Source organism: Tachyglossus aculeatus, chromosome 11 (assembly GCF_015852505.1).
Source record: "Tachyglossus aculeatus isolate mTacAcu1 chromosome 11, mTacAcu1.pri, whole genome shotgun sequence".
In the NCBI taxonomy this organism is placed as follows: domain Eukaryota; kingdom Metazoa; phylum Chordata; class Mammalia; order Monotremata; family Tachyglossidae; genus Tachyglossus; species Tachyglossus aculeatus.
This window is the reverse complement of record NC_052076.1, coordinates 66,432,414-66,454,764: the sequence shown is the minus strand read 5'-3', so window position 1 is coordinate 66,454,764 and position 22,351 is coordinate 66,432,414. Positions and strand designations below refer to the sequence as shown.

Here is a 22,351-nt window from a genome sequence, read left to right as displayed (position 1 = left end):
TTAAGATGAACAAAGCATGGCAAAAAGAGAATATATCAAAAGAGTAAAGCAACTAATTCCCAAGTGGATTTTTAGCAGAACGGATCATTGAAAGGCTAAATTTAGTGCTCTCTCCAATTATCTGTGATCAGGACCAAGTTCACATTACAGTTGAGAGTCTTGAGTTGATAGGAACATGTTCAAATTGCCTTGGAACTGCTGTAGACACGAGGGTTTAAAAATAGATGACTTGGGTTATGGGTAAACAACCTTTCCTGTCACACTGGTAACTATAAATGTTTCCTTTCTGCATAACACCCCAAGAAATCCACAGCAAGCCTGCTTAAGCATAATTTAAATCAATGACCACTTAAGAGGGAAGGGAAAGAAACTTAGGACTTGTTAGGAATGTCTCAAGAGTCCCCTTTTCTGACCTGATGGATGCTTTTCTAGGTTTGTATGAAAATCCTGCAAATCATCCATTTTTCATCTTACAAATCTTAAATTAATATAACACACTTCATCATAAAAAAGTGCCGTATCTTTTGAACCTCCCAAACGGCTGTAAATTCTATTTTAACTATGGAAAGCATTTTCCTGTCTCATTAGACATTTCTGTGCAACAACACAGTTTCCAAGCAAGAATCCTTCATCCTCTTTAAGGGTTTAGTTACTTAAAATGTTAAAGTGATTGTCATCTCAGTCTCACTGATTAATGGTACAGTCTAAATGCAAATTGAAAATCAAAAACCAAAGTTGGTGCTGGTTTTCTAAATATAGGACTGAGAGTAATATTTTCTCAAAGCAACTGCATTTGCAAATTTCTACCTTGATACAGAAAGCAATTCAAATGCCTAATATATTTAATCTAGGCCTTACATTGTAAGTCATTTTACTATCTAGAAGCCACTTTGTCCTCAGTCCTACTATGTATGCACAACCAGTGCTAAGACCATTTTCTTTCTCACACAGCAGGTCACACGGGAGATGAGTTGGGTAGCTGGGTTTAGAACCCAGGTCATCCGACTCCCAGGCTCCTGCTTTAACTAGGCCATGTTTCTTCCAGAATTTCTTAGGAACATCCCTGCCTGGTTTTGGTTGAAAGCCCTTCACCAACTTGCATTTGAGGGTTACCTACCTCGCACTGTCTTGCGAGAAAATTACTGGATATAGAACGTGCTTCTTCATTTACAAAATGATTTTTTATCAGTATACCACAAAAACTTAAAATGAGCCGGACTCAGACTCTGAAAATATTCCCTAGAAATCCCAGGTCTGTAATGTTTTGCTGCTGTGACAAACTAATACCTTTCATCATGCAAGGTACTAAGTGCTAGGCCCCTTCCCTCAAATGCCCCGCAAATACCCTCCATCTTCCCCACAGCACCTGTATATATGTATATATGTTTGTACATATTTATTACTCTATTTATTTTACTTGTACATATCTATTCTATTTCTTTTATTTTGTTAGTATGTTTGGTTTTGTTCTTTGTCTCTCCCTTTTAGACTGTGAGCCCACTATTGGGTAGGGACCGTCTCTATATGTTGCCAACTTGTACTTCCCAAGCGCTTAGTACAGTGCTCTGCACACAGTAAGTGCTCAATAAATACGATTGATGATGATGGAAAGAATAGAGGTAGATGCAAATTCTTGTCTTGGATGCATGTGTATCTTTGCATGACTCAATCATGCAAAATGGGGATTAAGAATGTGAGCTCTATGTAGGACAGGGGCTGTGTCCAACTCAATTATCTTGTATCTACCCCAGCACTTAGAACAGTGCCTGGCATAGTAAGCGCTTAACAAATGGTATAATTATTCTTTGATCCTCTTAACGTTTGAGAAAAAGGATGCTTGCAGCTGTGTGGGTAGAATAATCCTGAGAAAGGAGAAGTAAGTGAACCCATCAAGGAGATTATTAAAGTAACTAGTCATGGACTATGTTTAATATTAGGGCTGACATCATAAGAGTGGAGAGAAGAGGTGGATATGTGAGATGTGCTGGGGGAAAACTGTCAAGTCCTGAAAAATTGAATGTGGAGGTGGAATGAGAGAATGACTTGAAACATGACTCCAAAGTTAGGAGCAAGAGAAGAAAAAGGACGGTTTTATCACAGACTTGGGAAAACTAAGAGAAACCGAGGCTTTACTGAGCTCACTTTAAAAATAATAATAATAATACTTATGGTATTTGTTAAGCAATAATTTGTTACAAGCAAATTGGGTTGGACACAATCCCTGTCCTGCATAAAGCTCACAGTCTTAATCCCATTATCCAGATGAGGTAACTTTGGCACAGAGAAGTGAAGTGACTTGCCCAAGGTCACAAAGAAGACAAATGGCATTGCTGGGATTAGAACCCATGACCTTCTGACTCCCATGCTGACCCACCATGCTGCTTTAAAATGTCGTCGAGGCGGCAGCTGGAGATCCAGGTGAAGTGTATCGAAATTTCATGTTCCTATTTTAATAACACGTAAAATACGGCCCACTTTAATTGACTCAAGCTGCAAAATCTCAAATTAAAAATATCTCTGGTCTTTGTTAAATGTATAAAATGTGCCATGCACTGTACTAAGCTTTGAGATAGATACCTTATAAGGAATCACACAGTCCCTGTCCCAAATAGGGCTCACAGCCTAAAGGGGAGGGAGAGCCCAAATTTTACAGGAGATGAAACTGAGGCACAGGGAAGTTAAACGACTTGCCCAAAGTCACACAGTGGGAAGATGACAGGCAGGATTAGAACCTGGGTTTCCTGATTCCAAGACCTGTACTCATTCTATTTCATCATGTTGCTTCTTTACTACCATTAATACCATTATTATTATTTCCCCTTCTTGTTTGTGGGCTCTGTTTCCAGGAAACTATGCTCCCTGGTCCCATTAAGCCTTCTATTTTTTATATATTATTTCTTGAATTGATCATAACTTGCAAGTCCGATCCTATCTTTATAGGTGTTGGCAATCCATCTGCTTTAGTACACTTTGCGGTGTTTCTTGGGATGGCAGCCTGGCCGACTGGAAAGAGCCAGGGATGGCATTCGAGGAGACCTAGGTTTGAGTCCCAGCTCTGCCACTGGCCTGCCCTGTGACCTCAGTTAAACCACTTAACTTTCCTGGGCCTCCGTTTCCTTATCGGTAGGAAATGCGAAAGATTGTGGGGCAGAGATGGTATCTGATCGGATAACTTTGTATCTAACCCAGTGCTTAGAACAGAATAAGCATTTAATAAAGGTTGGCGGAAGGGATGCTGACCTAATGTAGATCTGATTATCTTGAGTCTAACCACAGGCTTAGCACAGGACCTGTGACATAGTACGCATTTATGGCATTCTTCTTCTTAGTCTTATTTTAATCACTCAGTAAGCACTCAATAAATATGATTATTAATGATAACTACCACAATTATAATTACTATCAACATCACTTTCATTACAAATTGCCTTATTAAGGGGAGCATCAGTAGAAGAACTGTGGTCTTAAGCCCCTCATTCAAGAACATTTTGGGGTTTTATCTGAATCAGACCACCTCCAACCAATAGGCTGTATACATTTCCATGTATATATGTATATATGTTTGTACATATTTTTTACTCTATTTATTTATTTATTTTATTTGTACATATCTATTCTATTTATTTTATTTTGTTAGTATGTTTGGTTTTGTTCTCTGTCTCCCCCTTTTAGACTGTGAGCCCACTGTTGGGTAGGGACTGTCTCTATATGTTGCCAATTTGTACTTCCCAAGTGCTTAGTACAGTGCTCTGCACATAGTAAGCACTCAATAAATACGATTGATGATGATGATTTCCATGCCAATGGATGAAGCTTCTGAGGAGGGCTTTGGGGGCCCCTCCTGCAATAACACCAGGAAGTAAGGAAGCAGCATGGCCTAGTGGATAGAGCCCGGGCTTGGGAATCAGAGGTCATGGGTTCTAATCCCGACTCCTCCACTTGTCAGTTGTGTGACTTTGGGCAAGTCACGACTTCTCAGAGCCTCAGTTCCCTCATCTGTAAAATGGGGATTAAGACTGGGAGCCCCACGAGGGACAACCTGATCACCTTGTATGCCCCCCAGCGCTTAGAACAGTGCTTTGCAAATAGCTAGCGCTTACCAAATGCCATTATTATTATTAGCTTGTATCTACCCCAGTGCTTAGAACAGTGGTTGGCACATAGTAAACACATAACAAATATTATTATCATTATTGTTGTTATTAAATAGGGACAGAGACTGCTCTTTTCCATCCTCTCATTGGAAAAGCTCCAAATGTAAAGCTTACTCCAGAGGCAGTAGGCAAATGCCAAAATGTTACCAGGGTTTGCATGACCCTGCATAGGGTAACAATGTCACCACTTAAACCAGTGCTCGTTTTTTTCCCCCACAATATTACTGAAAAAATGCAGTGGCAAAATTGCCAGGCCACTAATTCTTGCCAGCTAACATCATTCAATGTTATTTATTGAGCGCTTACTGTGTGCAGAGAACTGTACTAAGCACTTGGGAGAGTAGAGAACATCAGAGTTGGTAGACACTTCCCTGCCCACAATGAGTTTACAGTCTAAAGGATGAGTTTATGGTCTCAAGAACTGTATCTGTACCGAGTATGTTTAGATGCATACAGTTATAAATTTGAAACTTGAAACAAAACCGAGAGAAATGATCTGCTTCCATTCATCAGTTAAATTGGAAAATGCCTTACAGGCAAACAGGGTTGGTGAAATGAAAAACCTATTGTTATACTGCACTTCCCCAAATACTTAGTACAGTGCTCTACACAGAGTAAGTGCTCAATAAATACGAATGGCTGATTACCCGTGTATATTAACATCATGGACTTCGCACATTTAAACATGATTAGTATAAATAATGAAAACTAAGAAAGGGAGAAGAGGGAAAGCTAAACTGTCATCAGATTAATAAAGTTCCACATTGTAAGCACATTCAACTTGAGGGTGGTTTTGTTTCTCCCATGGCAATAACTCTATAATCATTCCCATAATGTTAATAACTAGATAGTCTCTCTTGCACACACAATATGTTGCAAAAGGATGCCAGATACTTATGAAAACCAGTTAGAGTAAGGACTGGGGGACACAAATTTAGAAAAAACTACAAATCCAGTCATTTGGCTGGTAAGAAATAAAGCCAATTTCAAGGTAATAACTAAAATATGAAGCATTTAAAATACCCTTTTCCAAAAGCACTCCTCTGAAATTAAGGCGGAAATAAACTCATTTCCACTAAACAATAAGTATTGACCATATAAATTCCTTCCTGAAAATGTCCTAGAATTAGCTTTAAGGTGCAAGACCAAATGCAGTTTGCACAGAAATCAAGGCCTATAGGATAACAAGTTGAAACCCACGAAGATTTTACAAAAAAACTGAACAGTCTCTTCGCTACCTGTCCATGTGCAACCTTTTCTGTTGTTTTTCATCACCGCCCCTCACCGATGCTGCCCCTCAATTGCCTCCCCTGGTTATTTTAAAGTTCCCCTCAACTCTCTGGGCCTTGTACTGTCTTCCTTGGGCACACTCTAGCTAGGGCTGACTACTTCACATGACCAGTGAGCGGGGAAGACTTCATAAGCCCTCCTCAAAGATGGTTTGTTTTCTTAAAAATGGTCATTTCCAAATCCTTCTCAAAGATGGAGGCCCCTTACACTTCTCGAAGATGGCCACCACATGGCTTCTCTCAGAGATGGCTCCACCAGGGCCTTCCTCCAACATGATGGTGGGATCAAAGGGATTTATTCGTGGAGCATAAATTGGGGGTCTCAGATCTGAGCTGTTCACAGTGCTCAGCTGAATGGTGGCGGGGGCTGGGCCAGGAATGACACGTGGTGGAGAAATGTTGTGGGCAAGGCAACATCACATTATGTTATATATACAGCGTGAGCTGATGTCATCATGCACAACGTGGGGGGGTGACGTATTTGGCTCTGTGTCGGGGCGATTGAATGTCTGAAGCTGGCCCTTCCTGCTACCTTGGACATTCCCTCTCCCAACATTCCCTGCCATTCTAGATCTTTCATTCGATCTCTCACTACAATTCTGATCTCCCTGCTTCGCTGTTTATGTCAGGTATCCTTGAGCTTGCGCTCTGACCTTGGACCTCCCAACACCACCGCCAGAAAGTCAGGGGTGATGCCCTTCTTTCAGTCCCAGCTATGCTCCTCGTAATAACAATGATGGTACTTGTTAAGTGCTTACTATGTGCGAAGCACTGTTCTAAGCACTGGGGGGATACAAGGTGATCAGCTTGTCCCACGTGGGGCTCACAGTCTTAATCCCCATTTTCCAGATGAGGTAACTGAGGCATACAGAAGTTAAGCGGTTTGCCCAAGGTCACACAGCTGACCAGTGGTAGAGCCAGGATTCGAACCCATGACCTCTGACTCCCAAGCCCGTGCTCTTTCCACTGCTTCTCCACACTTCCACTGCTCCAAACATCCTTGGCTGCCCCCGCAGAAGGCAGAACAACATACTGGATTATGTAGACAGAATGCTGAGCCACCGTGATTTTGTTTATGTTCTCTGCTTTGGAATAAGTTAGCTAAATAAGCATTATGGAGTATATTTCAAGTTTCAGTGCAAGAACTACTTTTTAACAAAGTAATGAATCACCACAGTATTGTACTTTAACTATAAAGCTATATTAGTCCAATTGACCCTTTTAACTTAACTGGTAATAGGAATTGGGAAACTTATTTTCTAAGTCCATCTCCATGTGGTATGTTAGCGAACTGTTCATATTTGCTCTGTACAGATATTTTCACCATAGATTTGTCTCCTTGCTGTGGTTATATTTGCAGTTGGCACGTTCGTTAGCAAGTAGTCAGGAAGACCTTCCGGCTTAATGAACAGGGAAACTCCTGGAAGCGCAACCTCCAAAAGCTGATGCATAAAACATGACTTTTTCCACCTCCGTGGATGCCTTCCCTGAATGAAAGGGCTCCTCTGTCACTGTCTCCGAGAGACACTGAGAAAGAACGCAGAGTCAGTGATCCAGAACCTTGTAAAAATTAGGAGTGAAATGATGCAGGCTTCAGCTGTGAGCCAAACTCAGGAGGGAAAGAAAAAAAAAAGTAATAAGATGAAGGGACTAGAAGCCGAATTCTGACAACAAAACTGTAATTTGAATTGGACTCCGGATCAGATATTATCTGACGTTCAATTAGTGCTTGAAAATCTCCCCTACAGCTGCTCAGCATTTGGCACTTACAGGGGATGCTTTTTCCCTTTCAGGTTGGTAAGAAATGAAAGAAAATGCTGATGGCCCTTCCCAGCTTTTCCTCCATTCCCTAGCTATTCTGAGAAAGTGTCTATAGGGGCAACAAAAATCTAGCAATACTTAGTAAATGTATGTGTACAGTTGCCAAGTTTCTTCAATAAAGCAAACTAGAATATGATAAAATGTTCTTTCATTTTCAGAGCCGTGACAGAACTGCAGCTGACGATTTGCAGAGATGGGGTTACATCTCTTTCGTGGGTTGTTTGCTGAAAAAACACCTATTGGTTTGCTTTCATAAGTCATTAAAAAGTGAATATTTAAAATTAAATATTTAGATTTAGAAGTAAATGTGCTGATTTGGTCTTGTGTCTACACCACCTCTCAAATTCACTTCTAGTTTAATCCCAGCTATTCTTGAAGAAAGAAGCTCTACCCACTATAGGCAGAACACTACCTCTCAAATTCACTTCTAATTTAATCCCAGCTATTCTTGAAGAAAGAAGCTCTACCCACTATAGGCAGAACACTACCTCTCAAATTCACTTCTAATTTAATCCCAGCTATTCTTGAAGAAAGAAGTTCTACCCACTATAGGCAGCACACTACCTCTCAAATTCACTTCTAATTTAATCCCAGCTATTCTTGAAGAAAGAAGTTCTACCCACTATAGGCAGAACAAATAAAATATTACTGGAACTCCCTCTTGTATTTTTGCTTGCCTTGTCTCTAGAGAGAAAAAGCTCTGGAAAATTCCTAAATCTGCAAGCTGCAAGCTATTTAATCCAGTTTTTCAGTGAAATTAGAAAAATTATCTAAACAAAGAAAGGAGCCAATTTTCCAACTGTTCAAAAAAAAACCACAAAGTTCTGCTCAAGACTGGGCCAAAGTAGAATAATATAAACACATTCATTTATCGATCATATTTATTGAGCACTTACTGTGTGCATAGCACTGTACTAAGCACTTAACACAGCTAACTATGCAAGTAAAATTAGGACAAAGCAGTTTTATTTTTTAATGAAATGCATAATCCAACATCTGTCAAAAATCCAGTCAAATTTGGAGACCAACTGTACAAAAACCCACAAATATGAAACATTCCCAAAAGGTTTGTTAGGCCAAATATGTAAATTTTTCTATTCCCCTTAGTACTCCATACTGTAAGCTCATTGTGGGCAGGAAATGTGTCTGTTATAGTGTTATGTGGTACTCTCCCAAGTGCTTAGTACAATGCTCTGCATACAGTAAGCACTCCCTAAATATGATTCAATGAATAAAAAAGAGTTCATCTTTGAAGAAAATTAAATGGAAAGGGAGGATCTGGTTCTGAAGGTGGTTAGAGGCGTAATATCACAAGGGTTAGAGAATAACAAACAAAATGGCTGAGCAATTTAAAAGGCCGGACCAAGAGGGTAATTAAAGGAGATTATTGTCACAAGCCTAATGCGTGAAACAGGGCCCTGTAAAAGGCACCATGGTTATAATGAGAATGCCTGTTTCTTAAAAATAAATAATAATAATCGTGATATTTTTTAAGTGCTTACTATGTACCAGGCACTGTTCTAAGCTCTAGTGTAATTGAAGATAGTTGGGTTGGACACAGTCCCTGTCCCACACACCCCCATTTTACAGATAAGGAAACTGAAGCACAGAGAATAATAATAATGGCATTTATTAAGCGCTTACTATGTGCAAAGCAGTGTGCTAAGTGTTGAAGTGAAGCGACTTGCCCAAGGTCACCCAGCAGACAAGTGGCAGGCTCTCAGACCTGTGCTCTTTCCACTAGGCCATGCTGCATCATGATAATAATAATAATAATAGTATTTGTCATGTGTCTATATGTTTGCTATATGCCAGGCACTGTACTAAGTGCTGGAGTGAATACAAGCAAATCAGGTGGGACACAGTCCCTGTTTCACGTGGGGCTCAAAGTTTCAATCTCCTTTTTACACATGAGGTAACTGAGGCCCAGAGAAGAGAAGTGGCTTGCCTAAGGTCACACAGCATTCATTCATTCATTCAATCGTACTTATTGAGCACTTACTGTGTGCAGAGCACTGTACTAAGCGCTTGGTAAGTACAAGTTGGCAACAAATAGGGACGGTCCCTAACCAACAACAGGCTCACAGTCTAGAAGGGGGAGACAGAAAAAAAAACAAAACCTGTAGACAGGTGTCAAAATCGTCAGAACAAACAGAATTAAAGCTATATGCACATCATTAACGAAATAAATAGAATGGTAAATATGTACAAGTAAAATAGAGTAATAAATCTGAACAAATATATATACAAGTGCTGTGGGGAGGGGAAGGAGGTAGGGCAGGGGGGATGGGGAGGAGGAGAGGAAAAAGGGGGCTCAGTCTGGGAAGGCCTCTTGGAGGAGGTGAGCTCTCAGCATGGCTTTGAAGGGAGGAAGAGGAAGAGATCTAGCTTGGTGGATGTGCAGAGGGAGGGCATTCCAGGCCAGGGGAAGGATGTGGGCCACAGGTTGATGGTGGGACAGGTGAGAACGAGGTACAGTGAGGACGTTAGCAGCAGAGGAGTGGAGGGTGTGGGCTGGGCTGGTGAAGGAGAGAAGGGAGGTGAGGTAGGAGGGGGCGAGGGGATGGACAGCCTTGAAGCCCACGGTGAGAAATTTTTACCTGATGCGTAGGTTGACAGGCAGCCACTGGAGATTTTTGAGGAGGGGAGTGACATGCCCAGAGCGTTTCTGTACAGAGATAATCTGGGCAGCAGAGTGAAGTATAGACTGAAGTGGGGAGAGACAGTAGGATGGGAGATCAGAGAGGAAGCTGATGCAGTAATCCAGTTGGGATAGGATGAGAAATTGAACCAGCAAGGTAGCGGTTTGGATGGAGAGGAAAGGGCGGATCTTGGCGATGCTGTGGGGGTGAGACTGGCTGGTTTTGGTGATGGATTGGATGTGTGGGGTGAACAAGGGAGCGGAGTCGAGGACAACAGACAAATGGCAGAGCCAGGATTAGAACCCATGACCTTCTGACTCCCAGCTCCGTGCTCTCTTCACTATGCCACGCTACAGTTCTATCCTCAAGCTTCCTAGCACCCATTCTGACTTATACTACTCATTTTGCATTCATAAAGTGTAACAGAATAGGCTATTTCCTAAGTGTTTTTATAGCCTTATTTAGAAGAATTGTAGTTTATTTTTCTCACAATGCTTAGAAATACTGGATTTTGGAAAGAAAAAAGAAACTGGGCACATAACCTGGCATGCATTTAGTGAATTCAATTGCTGTATGCAGCAATTTGTAACTTTAAGATAATCTCACAATTCAGAGAACAAGATCTATATGGCGAGCTGCAAAAAAAATGGGGGGGGAATGGAGGGGTTGTGGTGTGGGGATTTCTATTATATTACCTTAAACAGGCTTTGTTAAATCAAATAAAGAAAAAGCAAAATTATTCCTCAAACTGATTAATTTATATCTACCTCACTGCTTAGAACAGTGTGGCTTAGTGGAAAGAGCCCAGGCTTGGGAGTCAGAGATCATGGGCTCTAATCCTGACCCTGCCACTTATCAGCTGTGTTACTTTAGGCAAGTCACTTAACTTCTCTGTGCCTCAGTTACCTCATCTATAAAATGGGGGTTAAGACGGTCAGCCCCACGTGGAACAACCTGATTACCTTGTAATCTATCCCAGTGCTTGGCACATAGTAAGCACTTAACAAATACCATCATCAACAGTGCCTTACGCATACTAAATGCTTAACAAATACCATAATTAATGCTTGAAAACACCTAATTTTAAAGATAGCAGGGACAAGGTGACCCAAAATTCTGAAAAAAAAACCAAGGTTACCAAATCACAGTAGGTCTCTTAAACTCCCCTCTCACAGAGATTAACAAAACCACATAATCCCTAAGCAAATTAGTGATTTGCCAAGCCTCCTGTGGTCTCATTTGCCCTGAACAACTGAAGTTGTTCTACAAAGCAAAGTCTCTTTACATTATTACAGGAACAACTAGAGACTGCCTTAAGAAATTTATTCTTTTTTTATTCCATTTTCAGAAATGTCTAGAAAGGATCATATTGAAACTCCCTCAAGGGAAAGCATTCCATTCCATTGTCCTTAGCCAAATGACACCCTCAATCAATGGTATTTACTGAGCACATACTATATTTGGAGCACTGTACTAAACACTTGGGAGAGAACAATACAACAGAGTAGTAATAGATGATCCTGGCCACAAGGAGCCTGTCAAATACATTTAGGAAATACAGAACTAAAAATGGGAAGATTGGTAGATTATTTTTTTATTGACCTGTTACCAAAATAAGGGAGGGGTGAGGAGAAAAAAAAAATCTTTAAAAATGGACTTGTAGAATAAATATCCCTTTATAAAAATAAATCTGCTGGCCTAACACAAGCTGATAAATTTCACCTTTGGGTATTCATTTTCTATTAACTGCCTAAAGGTTTCTATTTTTATAAATAGAAAAGAAAGCCCAAACATAAAAAAAAATAAAAGGGGCCCAAGTCTTGAATTTACTTACTTACTTTTCTTTCTTTCTTTCTCTCTCTCCTCTCTTTCTTTATCTCTCTCTCTCTCTCTCTCTCTCTCTCTCAAACCAGACTTCTGTGGATGCTTCGTTCATTTCACATTCAGACAATTCATTTGGGGAGAACCTAGCTTACAGAGTGCAGTGAAGTAGTTCATTACCACGTCCCCTCCTCGTATGTAAATAACTAAGTTCTATTAGGAGAGGGAAGAACAGAACAGCTAACAATTTAACAACATTATGTGTAAATTTAATGTACAATAACGGGTTTGTTTCCAAACTAAGACAGACAAATTATAAAACTCGGGCAAACAATAGAATGCTTCTCTATAGAACTTGCCTCATTTTCATCATAGCTTTTGCTAGACTGGGCAGCAATGACACAAATTATCAGCTCACACCACGTTCATTAGCTTATTTTACTCACTGTCAGTCAGGAATGAGCTGGACACAATTGGCACTTAAAAACAGAGCTGAAGAGGCCTGGCTTTCAGTGAATAGCCACTATCCATTGGCTTTATAGCCCTCAGTCACCTTGTCCCCCTGACCTCACCTCGCTACTCTCCTGCTACAACCCAAGCCCACACACTTCATTCCTCTAATGCTACTTTTCTTGCTGTACCTCAATCTCGTCGCCGACTTCTCGCCCACATCCTGCCTCTGGCCGGGAACAGGCTCCTCCTCATATCAGATAATTGGTCTCTCCCACTTCAAAAGTCTTTCTGAAGGCACATCTCCGAGAAGTCTTCCCTGACTAAGCCTTCCTCTCCTCTTCTGCCAGTCCTTTCTGAATCACCCTGACTTGCTCCCTTCAATCATTCTCCCTCCCAATCCTGCAGCACATATGTATATATCTGTACTTTATGTATCTATTCATTTGTGTATATTAATATCTGTCTCCCCCTCTAGACCGTGAGCTCATTGGGCAGGAAATGTATCTGTTCATTGCTGTATTGATCTCTCCCAAACGCTTAGTACGCTGCTTTGCACACAGTAAGCGCTCAATAAATACGATTGAATGAATGAAAAATGGTCATTATCACAATCAATGTCATCATCCCCACTGATGACCAGCATTTGAGTATCCTGGGGGTCAGCTTGGCTGTGGTCCAGTAGAATGACTTTTGGCATTGGGAGGCTTGGTCTGCAAACAAGGGAAGGTCTCATGGGGCTGGGCCGTCAATGTTTAGAGCTTCCGATATACCCACCATCTAAGGCACTCTGTAAGGAGGGCAGGTCCAGCAGGAGTCCTTACAATAATAATAATAATGATGTTTCTGTTAAGTGCTTACTATGTGCCGAGCACTGTTCTAAGCGCTGTGGTAGATACAAGGTTAACAGGTTGTCCCACGTGGGGCTCACAATTTTAATCCCCATTTTACAGATGAGAGAAATGAGGCCCAAAGAAGTTAAGTGACATGCCCAGTCACACAGCTGACAAGTGGCAGATTCAGGATTTGAACCCATGACCTCTGCCTTCCAAGCCTGGGCTCTTTCCACCAAGCCACACTGTTTCCCACTAATTGTCCAGCATGGGCAACAAAGCTACTAAGCAACTACTAAGGCTGAGCTATGCTACTTTGGCACAGTACTAACACTATGCTTTGATCAATTTGGTCAGAAATGGGTCCCAAATGTTAAAAAAAAACAAAAATAAGAAAAACTCTCAGCGTGCAATTCGTTATGATGATGATGGTATTTGTTAAGCGCTTACTATGTACCAAGCACTGTTATAAGTGCTGGGGTAGATACAAGGTAAGCAGGTTGTCCCTCGTGGGGCTCACAGTCAATCCCCATTTTACAGAGGAGGTAACTGAGACACAGAGAAGTTAAGTGATTTGCCCAGGGTCCCACAGCTGACAAGTAACAGAGCCGGGATTAGAACCCACAACGTCCTGGACTGCACCCTTGGCTGCTTACCCACTCGTGCGCTCTGCCCTACTGGGAAAGAAGAAAGTCTGAGAGTGATGTTGCACAAGCTGCTATCCTAATAATCAATTTTTTGGCACCGATTCTGGATCTTGAATAATAATAATATTTATGGTATTTTTTAAGTGCTTACTATATGCCAAGCACTGGTCTAAGCACTAGGGTGGATATGAGCAAATCTGATTGAACACAGTTCCCGCCCAACTTGGGACTCACACACTTGTCCCCATTTTACACGTGAGGTAACTGAGGCACTGAGAAGTGAAGTGACTTGCCCAGGGTCACACAACAGACAAGTGGCAGAGCTGGGATTAGAACCCATGACCATCTGACTCCCAAGCTCGGGCTCCCTCAACTACTCCATGAAGGTTCATTTGCTGTTCTTGATGACAGACTCCAATATCATCAGTCAGAGGGTAAGGCATGACAAGAGGCTCACAAAATTTGGGTTAGAAGTGGCTCTTGCCACCAAACTACTTTAGCAAGTCCCTGGCAGGATAGTCCTTGAACCTTGTCATGGCAATTCCGTCCGCTTCGTATCCTAGACGGAACCTAAATCATGACTGAGCCAAAGGCACCTACATCCATTTGGACAATCAACTGAGCAGACCAAAGCTTTGGAGAGGGAGGTGGCATTGAATTATTAAGATAATAACGGTGGTCTTGTTTTGTTTCATGCTGTCGAACCATCTCCGATCCATAGCAACTACAGGGACTTCATCTCTCTCAGAACACCCCACCTCCATCAGCTATCATTCTGGTAGTGCATCCACAGGGTTTTCTTGGTCAAAATATGGAAGTTGTTTAGCGCTGCCTGCTTCTGCGCAGTAAACTTGAGTCTCCGCCCTCATCTCTCTCCCGTGCCACTACTGCCCAGCACAGGTGAGTTTTGACTTGCGACAGATTTCCCTCTGCTCGCTAGCCACTGCCTAAGCTAGGACTGGAATGGGTATGCCACTGCTTTACTCTACCTCCCATAGCCGAGACTCGTAGAGTACCGGAAACTCTACAGGTGTGATCCTGAGAGGGGAATGAGGGCGTAGGGCCCCCAAAACTAACTACCACCTTGAAATTATGTACACAGAGTCAAAAGATAGCCCTAGTTCCTTGGAGAACCATATTTCTTCTCTTTCTTCCTAAAGTGTCTCACTATCAGCAGTCTGCCACCTCCTCTGCTCTATGTTGCCCGTACCGGCCTCTTACAGGGCAGCTAAGCCGAGGCCTGGACTGGGTGAAGCCTAAGGGACAGCGGCTGCAGCGGTAGGAGGATGCTAAACTTCTCTGGTGCTAACCTTCTCACTGTCCCTCAATCCCAATCTTGCCTGTGTTGCCGCCAACCCCTGGCCCATGTCCTAACTCTGGCCTGGAATGCCCTCCCTCCTCAAATCCACCAGACAATTAATCTCCCCTCATTCAAAGCCTTACTTAGAGCACATCTCCTCCAAGAGGCCTTCCCAGACTAAGCCCACTTTTCCTCATCTCCCACTCCCTTCTGCATCTACCTGACTTGCTCCTTTTGCTCTTCCTCCCTCTCCCCGCCCCACAGCACTTATGTATATATCTGTAATTGTATTTATTTACATTGATGTCTGTTTATTTGTATTGATGCCTGTCTCTCCACCTCTAGACTGTGAGCTCCTTGCGGTCAGATGTTGTCACTCTTAGTGGCTATACTGTATGTTCCCGAGCACTTAGAACGGTGCACTGCACAAAGTAAGTGCTCAATAAATACACTTGAATGAATGAATGAAGGATGGCCGCACAGTGCACTCCTCCCACCCTCCCCACTCCCCTCCCATGTCCTGCTTCAGGCCAGCCTGGGGGTCAGAGGACATGCAGGAGACCGCAGGCAGTGCCGGGAGTTGCCAGTAAGTACTTTGGACCAGTGACCTCTTCAGAGAAATCAATCCATACAAAGTAGTTACTTCACGGGTTTGCTTTCCACCCCAGTTCATCTCTAATTTTATGCCTGTCCCCCCCTCTAGTCCGTAAGCACATTGTGGGCAAAGAGTGTGTTTGTTTATTGTTCTATTGCACGCTCCCAGGAGCTAAGTACAGTGTTCAGTCCACAATAAGTGCTCAATAAGTACGACCGAATGAATGGATGAATTAAACGAGCCACATGTTCTTCCCCTTCTTCAATTAGTCTTTCCCTCGAAAAATATCTCACCAGGCCTGTGACCCTCCTCCGAAAACCCCCCCGCTGGGCTTCTGTCCCTCCACATCCCTCCCTCCCTCTGCACTCGTGGGGTTTGACCACCCGGATCTCAATAAGCCTTCCTCTCCAGCAAGTCCTTATGAGACAGTGGTTTCCAGATTACGACAGAGTTCTCAGGAACCCATTGCCTAAGTCCAAGGACTTATAATACCATCAGACAATGAAAAAAACATTATAGACCTAAGACTAGGAACTGGGCATAGTATTATTTTTTTCTAAATGACACAGCGCACTGCTGGGGCTCGAGTCAGTAAAAGTAGCAACTATTTAAATGCCGCAATGAGTTGAAATAATTGTTTTTAGCTTTTAAAGCCTGGACTACGAAAATGATGGAGTTTAAAATAATAGAGAAAGGAAAAACTCCTAAAGACATTACCCTTTTATCACTGCTGATATTTTTTGGCAAATAGTAAATTTTCATTTCCAAGCACATTAAATGCAGCCTTTGTAGCAATAAAATCTTACAACCTGCTACGTATTCGTTTATCTTTAAAGTGCCTGGCTCTAAAAAATAAAGGGCTTTCTGATGTATCTTTTGATGACTGATTACACGAATCATAGAGATAACTCACTTTCATGATGCACACAAAAATAAATAAATTCAAACAATAGGGATATTTCAGATATACTTTATGAGCCAACGAATTCAGGTAATAATACCTCATCTGTGTTGTAGATAATCTGGAGTCCTGAGGAGATCATCTCCACGAGATAAAGGAGGTATAGTGACACAGCATTTATCTAAAGGAAAATGAAAAAAATCAAAAGGTCAACAGAGGCGAAAGGGAATCTTAGTCACTTGAGTCAACAACAAGCTGCAAGTCATTTCTTAAAACAGGGGCTTAGATGGACTGTTTTCTTCCATGCTACTATATAAGCTGATGGTTTGGTTTGGAGAAGAAGGCTAAGTGCCTCTTCCATAAAAGCACTAGAAACATAATGATGGGAGGAGATACTGGAGAAGGAAAACTGCTGCAAGCAGTGTGGCTAACAACTGTTTCTACAACATTTGTTTTCAAAGGCTTGCTCTCAAACTCTGGATTTAAAGCATATTTGCTAGGGAATACAGTTTTAGTCCATAAGCAATTATATTATGTCAAGCCATCTCAAATTTATGTCAGTGATAAAGTTACTGGCAAGTAAGACAATAGAACCATGTCAGTAATAGCATGAACAGTAGGCAGTATATCTTGAAAAAAACAAAACAACAAAAAATCCTCTCTGACTCCCAATGAGGAAAGCATTAATGCAACCACCTACAGGGAAGTATTAATTTTAATCAACAGTTCCGCATATCATTTAAATTATAGTTATGAAAAAAATTATTTGTTTTCAACTTCTGGCTTAATAGGCTATTAGAGATTGTCATCTTCATATGGTGAGCCATAACAAAAGAATCAGAGGCACGGCAATGAAAAAAAATCATTTTTACTGAACAGTTTTATAAGAATGCATAAGGGGGTGGTTGAAGCAAATGACATAAAAAATGTTCAATTTAACATGAAAAATGATTTCCAAAGTGAAGTTTGAAACAAGAAAACACAAGAATACATTTTGGAAATAGTACTTCAAAAGGCCTTTCATTAAATAGCTGATGATTGGAATTTGTGTTTCCTCCATGTTTGACCCTTCTCCCATTTGTCCCTGACGATAGTGCTGAATGCCCTGGATGACACCATGTGGTTACCCACCCGTGACTCCTTGGGCCGGGGGGTGAATGTGATGGGATCTGGCTATTCCTAGAGCCCGGGCTGATCCAAACTGACTTAGGGAGGATCACTGTTCACCTAGAGTCCCCATTTCAGGCATGAAACTCATCTCTGCCAAAGACCAAGTTCCCTGACAGAAGAAATTCTTCACGTGAAGCACAGTGTTCTAGTAACTACGAGAGAGTCATCAGTGCCCTGTCAGTGGCTCCCTGAGGAATCAAAGCAAGTGGCTTCCTCTTTTGGGTTTTCCTTCTAGGAACTACAGAAAATGCCCCTATGCCTTCTTAGGAAGAATATCCAGATATTAATGAAGACTCCCAAGCAACCTGGAGTAGGATTGAAATAGAAGTAGCTATTAGTTTAGGGTGGAGTTTATCTAGTTCTTTTAGTACATACATAGGCTTAATAAAGTCCCCAAATCAGGATGTAGAGGTCATCAGTGCATGATGGCCTCTGGAAGCAATATTATCCCTTCTGCATTACCTATGCCGTTAAGTGCTTAATACAGTGCTCTGCACACAGTGAGTGCTCAAAAAATATGGTTGAATGAATAAAAGTCTGTAATCAATAAATGGCACTTATTGAGTGCTTACTCTCTGCAGGGCACTGTACTGTTTGGGAGAGTACAGTACAACAGAATTAGCAGACACATTCCCCGCCGATAACGAGCTTCCAGTCTAGAGGGAGGTGAGCACAAACATTTTGATTGTCACCCGACCTCCACAGCACTTGTGGACAGATTCTTTTACTCTATCGCTCCCTGACCTGGATATAATAATAATAAAGGCATTTGTTAAGCGCTTACTATATGCAGATATCTGCCTCCCTTGTTAGATTGTACTTGCCCAAGCATTGAGTTCCATGCCTCTGCACCACAGTAAAGACTCGATGCGTACCACTGACTGACTGAGAATCAGAGCACGGCGCAATAAGTTCCTGCAAACATTTTCAGATCTATAAGATCATTAACCGGTAAATCCATCACTGAGATATTGTATGAGCAGAAAAGATGTGAAATGACCAAACAGTACTAGACACAGGATGATTTCCAGCAATTCGTTTACCTGAAGGTGGCCATATTCGTCATAGGAGAAGACTTCATCTCCAGTATGCACGTTGAATATAGAATGGAGGCATGTTGTTGGGCGGGGATCTTGCTTGAACTGCTGAACCTAGAAGCCAAAAATAAACAAGTCATGGATGCCCATAAGCACACAGATCCACACTTTGCAAACGAACCCTCCCTGGGAAGATATTTCCGATTCGCAGGAGGGATGCACCATCTAAACCAAAATACAGAACACAAACAAAATATCATAATAAAGAAAACAAACAAAATAAAGTGAGCACTACAAGACCTAGAGCTCATAATTGATCATTTAAAATGAACAGTAAGCATGCCAGTTGAATATTTAATAGATATTTAGTAAACATAACACTTCTAGAATGGTGCAAGTTAATTCAAACGCAATGGCTTTTCTAAACTTAACTTTATTTCCCTATCATCATCTAATAAGGTTCTCCATGATCACATGAAATCCTCCATGGAATTTCAGCCAATTCTGTCCCCCTGCTTTGCTCTTTGTATTTACAAAATACTCGCTTTGAAAAAGTGCTTCAGGCAATAGTTAGGGTGACGATCCAATACATTGGGTATGCTCAATCTCGCAAAAGTACCATAAATGAAAAATGCTCCACTTGAACAAGTAGATTTTAAACCATACTTGGGTGTCTTTTCTTTAACTGCATCCTCTTTATTACACTTCGTTAATAATAAAGACATACAAGTTCCTGGACAGTAGGAACAGAACTGTTATTTGTGTTAATTAGAACACCGAGTCAGTTAGAGGCACTCAATCTATCAATCCACAGTAATTACTGAGTATCTACTACGTGTCATCAATCCATGGTATTTATTGAGCACTTACTGTGTGCAGAGTAGTGCACTAAGGGCTTGGGAGACAATGCAATAAAGTTGGTAGACACCTTCCCTGCCTACAATGAGTTTACAGTCTAGAGGGGGAAACAGACATTAAAATAATATACAGATATGATTATAAGTGCTTAGAAGCAGTGTGGCCTAGTGGACAGAGCAGGGGCCTGGGTTTCAGAAGGACCTAGGTTCTAATCCTGCTTCCACCACTTGCCTGCTTGTGAATTTGGGCAAGTCACTTAACTTCTCTGTGTCTCAGTTACCTAATCTGTAAAATGGACATTAAGACTCTGAGCCCCATGTGGAACATGGACTGTGTCCAACCTGATTACTTTGTATCACCCCAGCCCATAAAACAGTGACTGGCACACGGAAAGCGCTTAATGAATACCATAAAAAAGTGCTGAAGGCTGAGTGACTATCAAGTGCTTAAAGGGTACAGATCCAAGTGTAAGGGTGACATAGAAGGGAGAGGAAATAAAGGCTTAGTTGAGGAAGGCCCGGTGGAGGAGATGTGATATTAATAACACTTTGAAGGTGGGGAGAGTAGTGATCCGTCAGATATGACGGCCAGGCCAGAGGGAAGATGTGGGCAAGGGGTTGATGGCGAGATAGAAAAAGTTTAAGTACGAGTGAGTAGGCTGGCATTAGAGGAGCAAAGTAAGAAGGATAGGTTGTAGTAAGAAATGATTGAGTTAACATAGGAAGGGAAAAGCTGATTGAGTGCTTAAAAGCCAGTGGGGATAAGAACTTTCTGTATATTACAGAAGAGGAAATAAATTTATGTATTACAAATTATTTACATATATCTATGTTGCCTTCCCCTTCTGACTGCAAGCTCATCTTGGGCGGGGACCATGTCTAGTACTGTTGTATTGTACTCTCCCAAGTGCTTAGTACAGTGCTCTGCAAACAGTCAGTGTTCAATAAATACCATTGGTGGATGGTGGACGGAGGTTTTTGAGGAGAGGGGACTGAACTTTTTTTTAGAAAAATCATCTGGGCAGCAGAGTGAAAGCATTTAGACTGTGAGCCCATTGTTGGGTAGGGACTATCTCTATATGTTGCCAACTTGTACTTTCCAAGAGCTTAGTACAGTGCTCTGCACACAGTAAATGCTCAATAAATATGATTGAATGAATGAATAAATGAATTTAGTACAGATTGGAGTGGGGAGAGACAGGAGGCAGCGAGGGACTGATGCAGTAATCCAGGCAGATTTTTGCGATATTGTGAAGTTAGGACAGGAATTGGTGTTAGATTGAATATGTGTGTTGAGTAGTAAGATGAGTTGAGGAAAATGGCAAGGTTAGATGGGATGACTGTGGTGCACACGGTGACGGGAAAGTCAAGGGGGAAAACAGGGTTTTGGTAGGAAGATAAGGAGTTCTACTTTGGACATGGTGAGGTCAGAGTAGTTTAAGGCCCAAAAGAGAAGTTGTGAACATCAATAACTGCTCCATCAGGTACTTCCATTGATGAACTGCTGAACTGAACGCAGGTCCTTGAGAGTGAAGAAGCTCTACTACTAGGCTAATGACCCTTGGTCTGACCCAGTAAGGTCAATACTTATGTTACATCATGAGCAGAGTACAGTGCGCTACGCAGAGAAAACAAAACACTCAAAAAATATGATTGAGCTGGCCACCTAGGCAATTAAACAATACTTTAACACTTCCTGGCTTTAGCACTCAATCAATCTAGCAGGAAGTCAGGGCTAGTAGGAATGAAAAGAGAGATATGCCAGAATACATATTAAGGTGTCACCCAGCAGGACCTGGACAGATCAAAATTCGAGGCCACGCTGATTGCACCCTGCCAATGTAAGACTTTTTCCTGACCCCTTTAGACCGAACCATGGTTTTGGGTGAGGCAAAGAGTCATAAAGAGTCAAAGATTGTCTTTGACAATCCTTAGTCTAGAGGTCTGCCCAATGGGCAGCCGATGCCTGGGGATAACAGCAGTCAGCCCGACATCAAACTTTTCAATGCCTAACTCTGGTTCCATGGGAACTGGAAATCGGGCAGTTGGGTTCAGTGATTCTGATAATGTACAGAGTCTGCCTGCAAAGAGGAAGAACCATAAAACCCTTTCAGCTACCTTTATCTCAAACCATGGCTGGTTGTCACTAGCAAAGGCTCATTAGTAGACATAGTCCTAAAAACCCAAGGGGAAATTAATAATAATAGTGGTGGTATTTGTTAAGCACTTACCATGTGCCAAGCAATGTTCTAAATGCTGGAGTAGATACAAGGTCATCAGGTTGTCCCACGTGGGGCTCACAATCTTAATCCCCAGTTTACAGATGAGGAAACTGAGGCATAGAGAAGTGAAATGAATTGCCCAAAGTCACACAACTGACAAATGGTGGAGCAGGGATTAGAACCCACGACCTCTGGCTCCCAAGCCCGAGCTATTTCCACTAAACCACGCTGGGAACAATAGCTCAAACCCAGTGCCACTTGGTTTGGAAACAGAGAGTTTTTTCTTTATACTTCCAGAAAGTTCCCAAATATTTGTACTGTCATATTATGAACCATAGTGGACATATCTTGTGCTTTCAGATATCCAGAGAGAAGCTAATTTGTATCCTCCTCTTAGGTTCCTTTAGTTATATTCTCCCAAGGTCTTTCAGGGTACTTCAGATAAAAAAGACTAAATTGCAGCAAAATACCTTATTTCTACCATTTTAGAAAAAGAGTAAAAATCTTATCACATTAATAAAATAATCACCACAGCTGACATTTTGGTACTTTGTCATTTACATCCATCCTCAGAAAATATAAAAATCTAGCATAAGGAGATATATGCAATCA

At 41.6% G+C, this 22,351-nt stretch overlaps 1 protein-coding gene across 3 annotated transcripts in view; it reads right to left on the bottom strand.

Moving 5' to 3' along the window:
• Positions 1 to 22,351, bottom strand: part of PHKB (phosphorylase kinase regulatory subunit beta) — a 261,142-nt gene that overhangs the window by 161,827 nt on the left and 76,964 nt on the right. For all 3 annotated transcript variants that reach the window (XM_038753617.1, XM_038753619.1, XM_038753618.1), the window contains 2 exons: positions 18,667 to 18,774; positions 16,554 to 16,634 (listed from right to left, as the gene is read on the bottom strand). In XM_038753617.1, the coding sequence (XP_038609545.1) occupies positions 16,554 to 16,634; positions 18,667 to 18,774 (189 nt within the window). The remainder of the gene's footprint in view (positions 1 to 16,553; positions 16,635 to 18,666; positions 18,775 to 22,351) is intronic.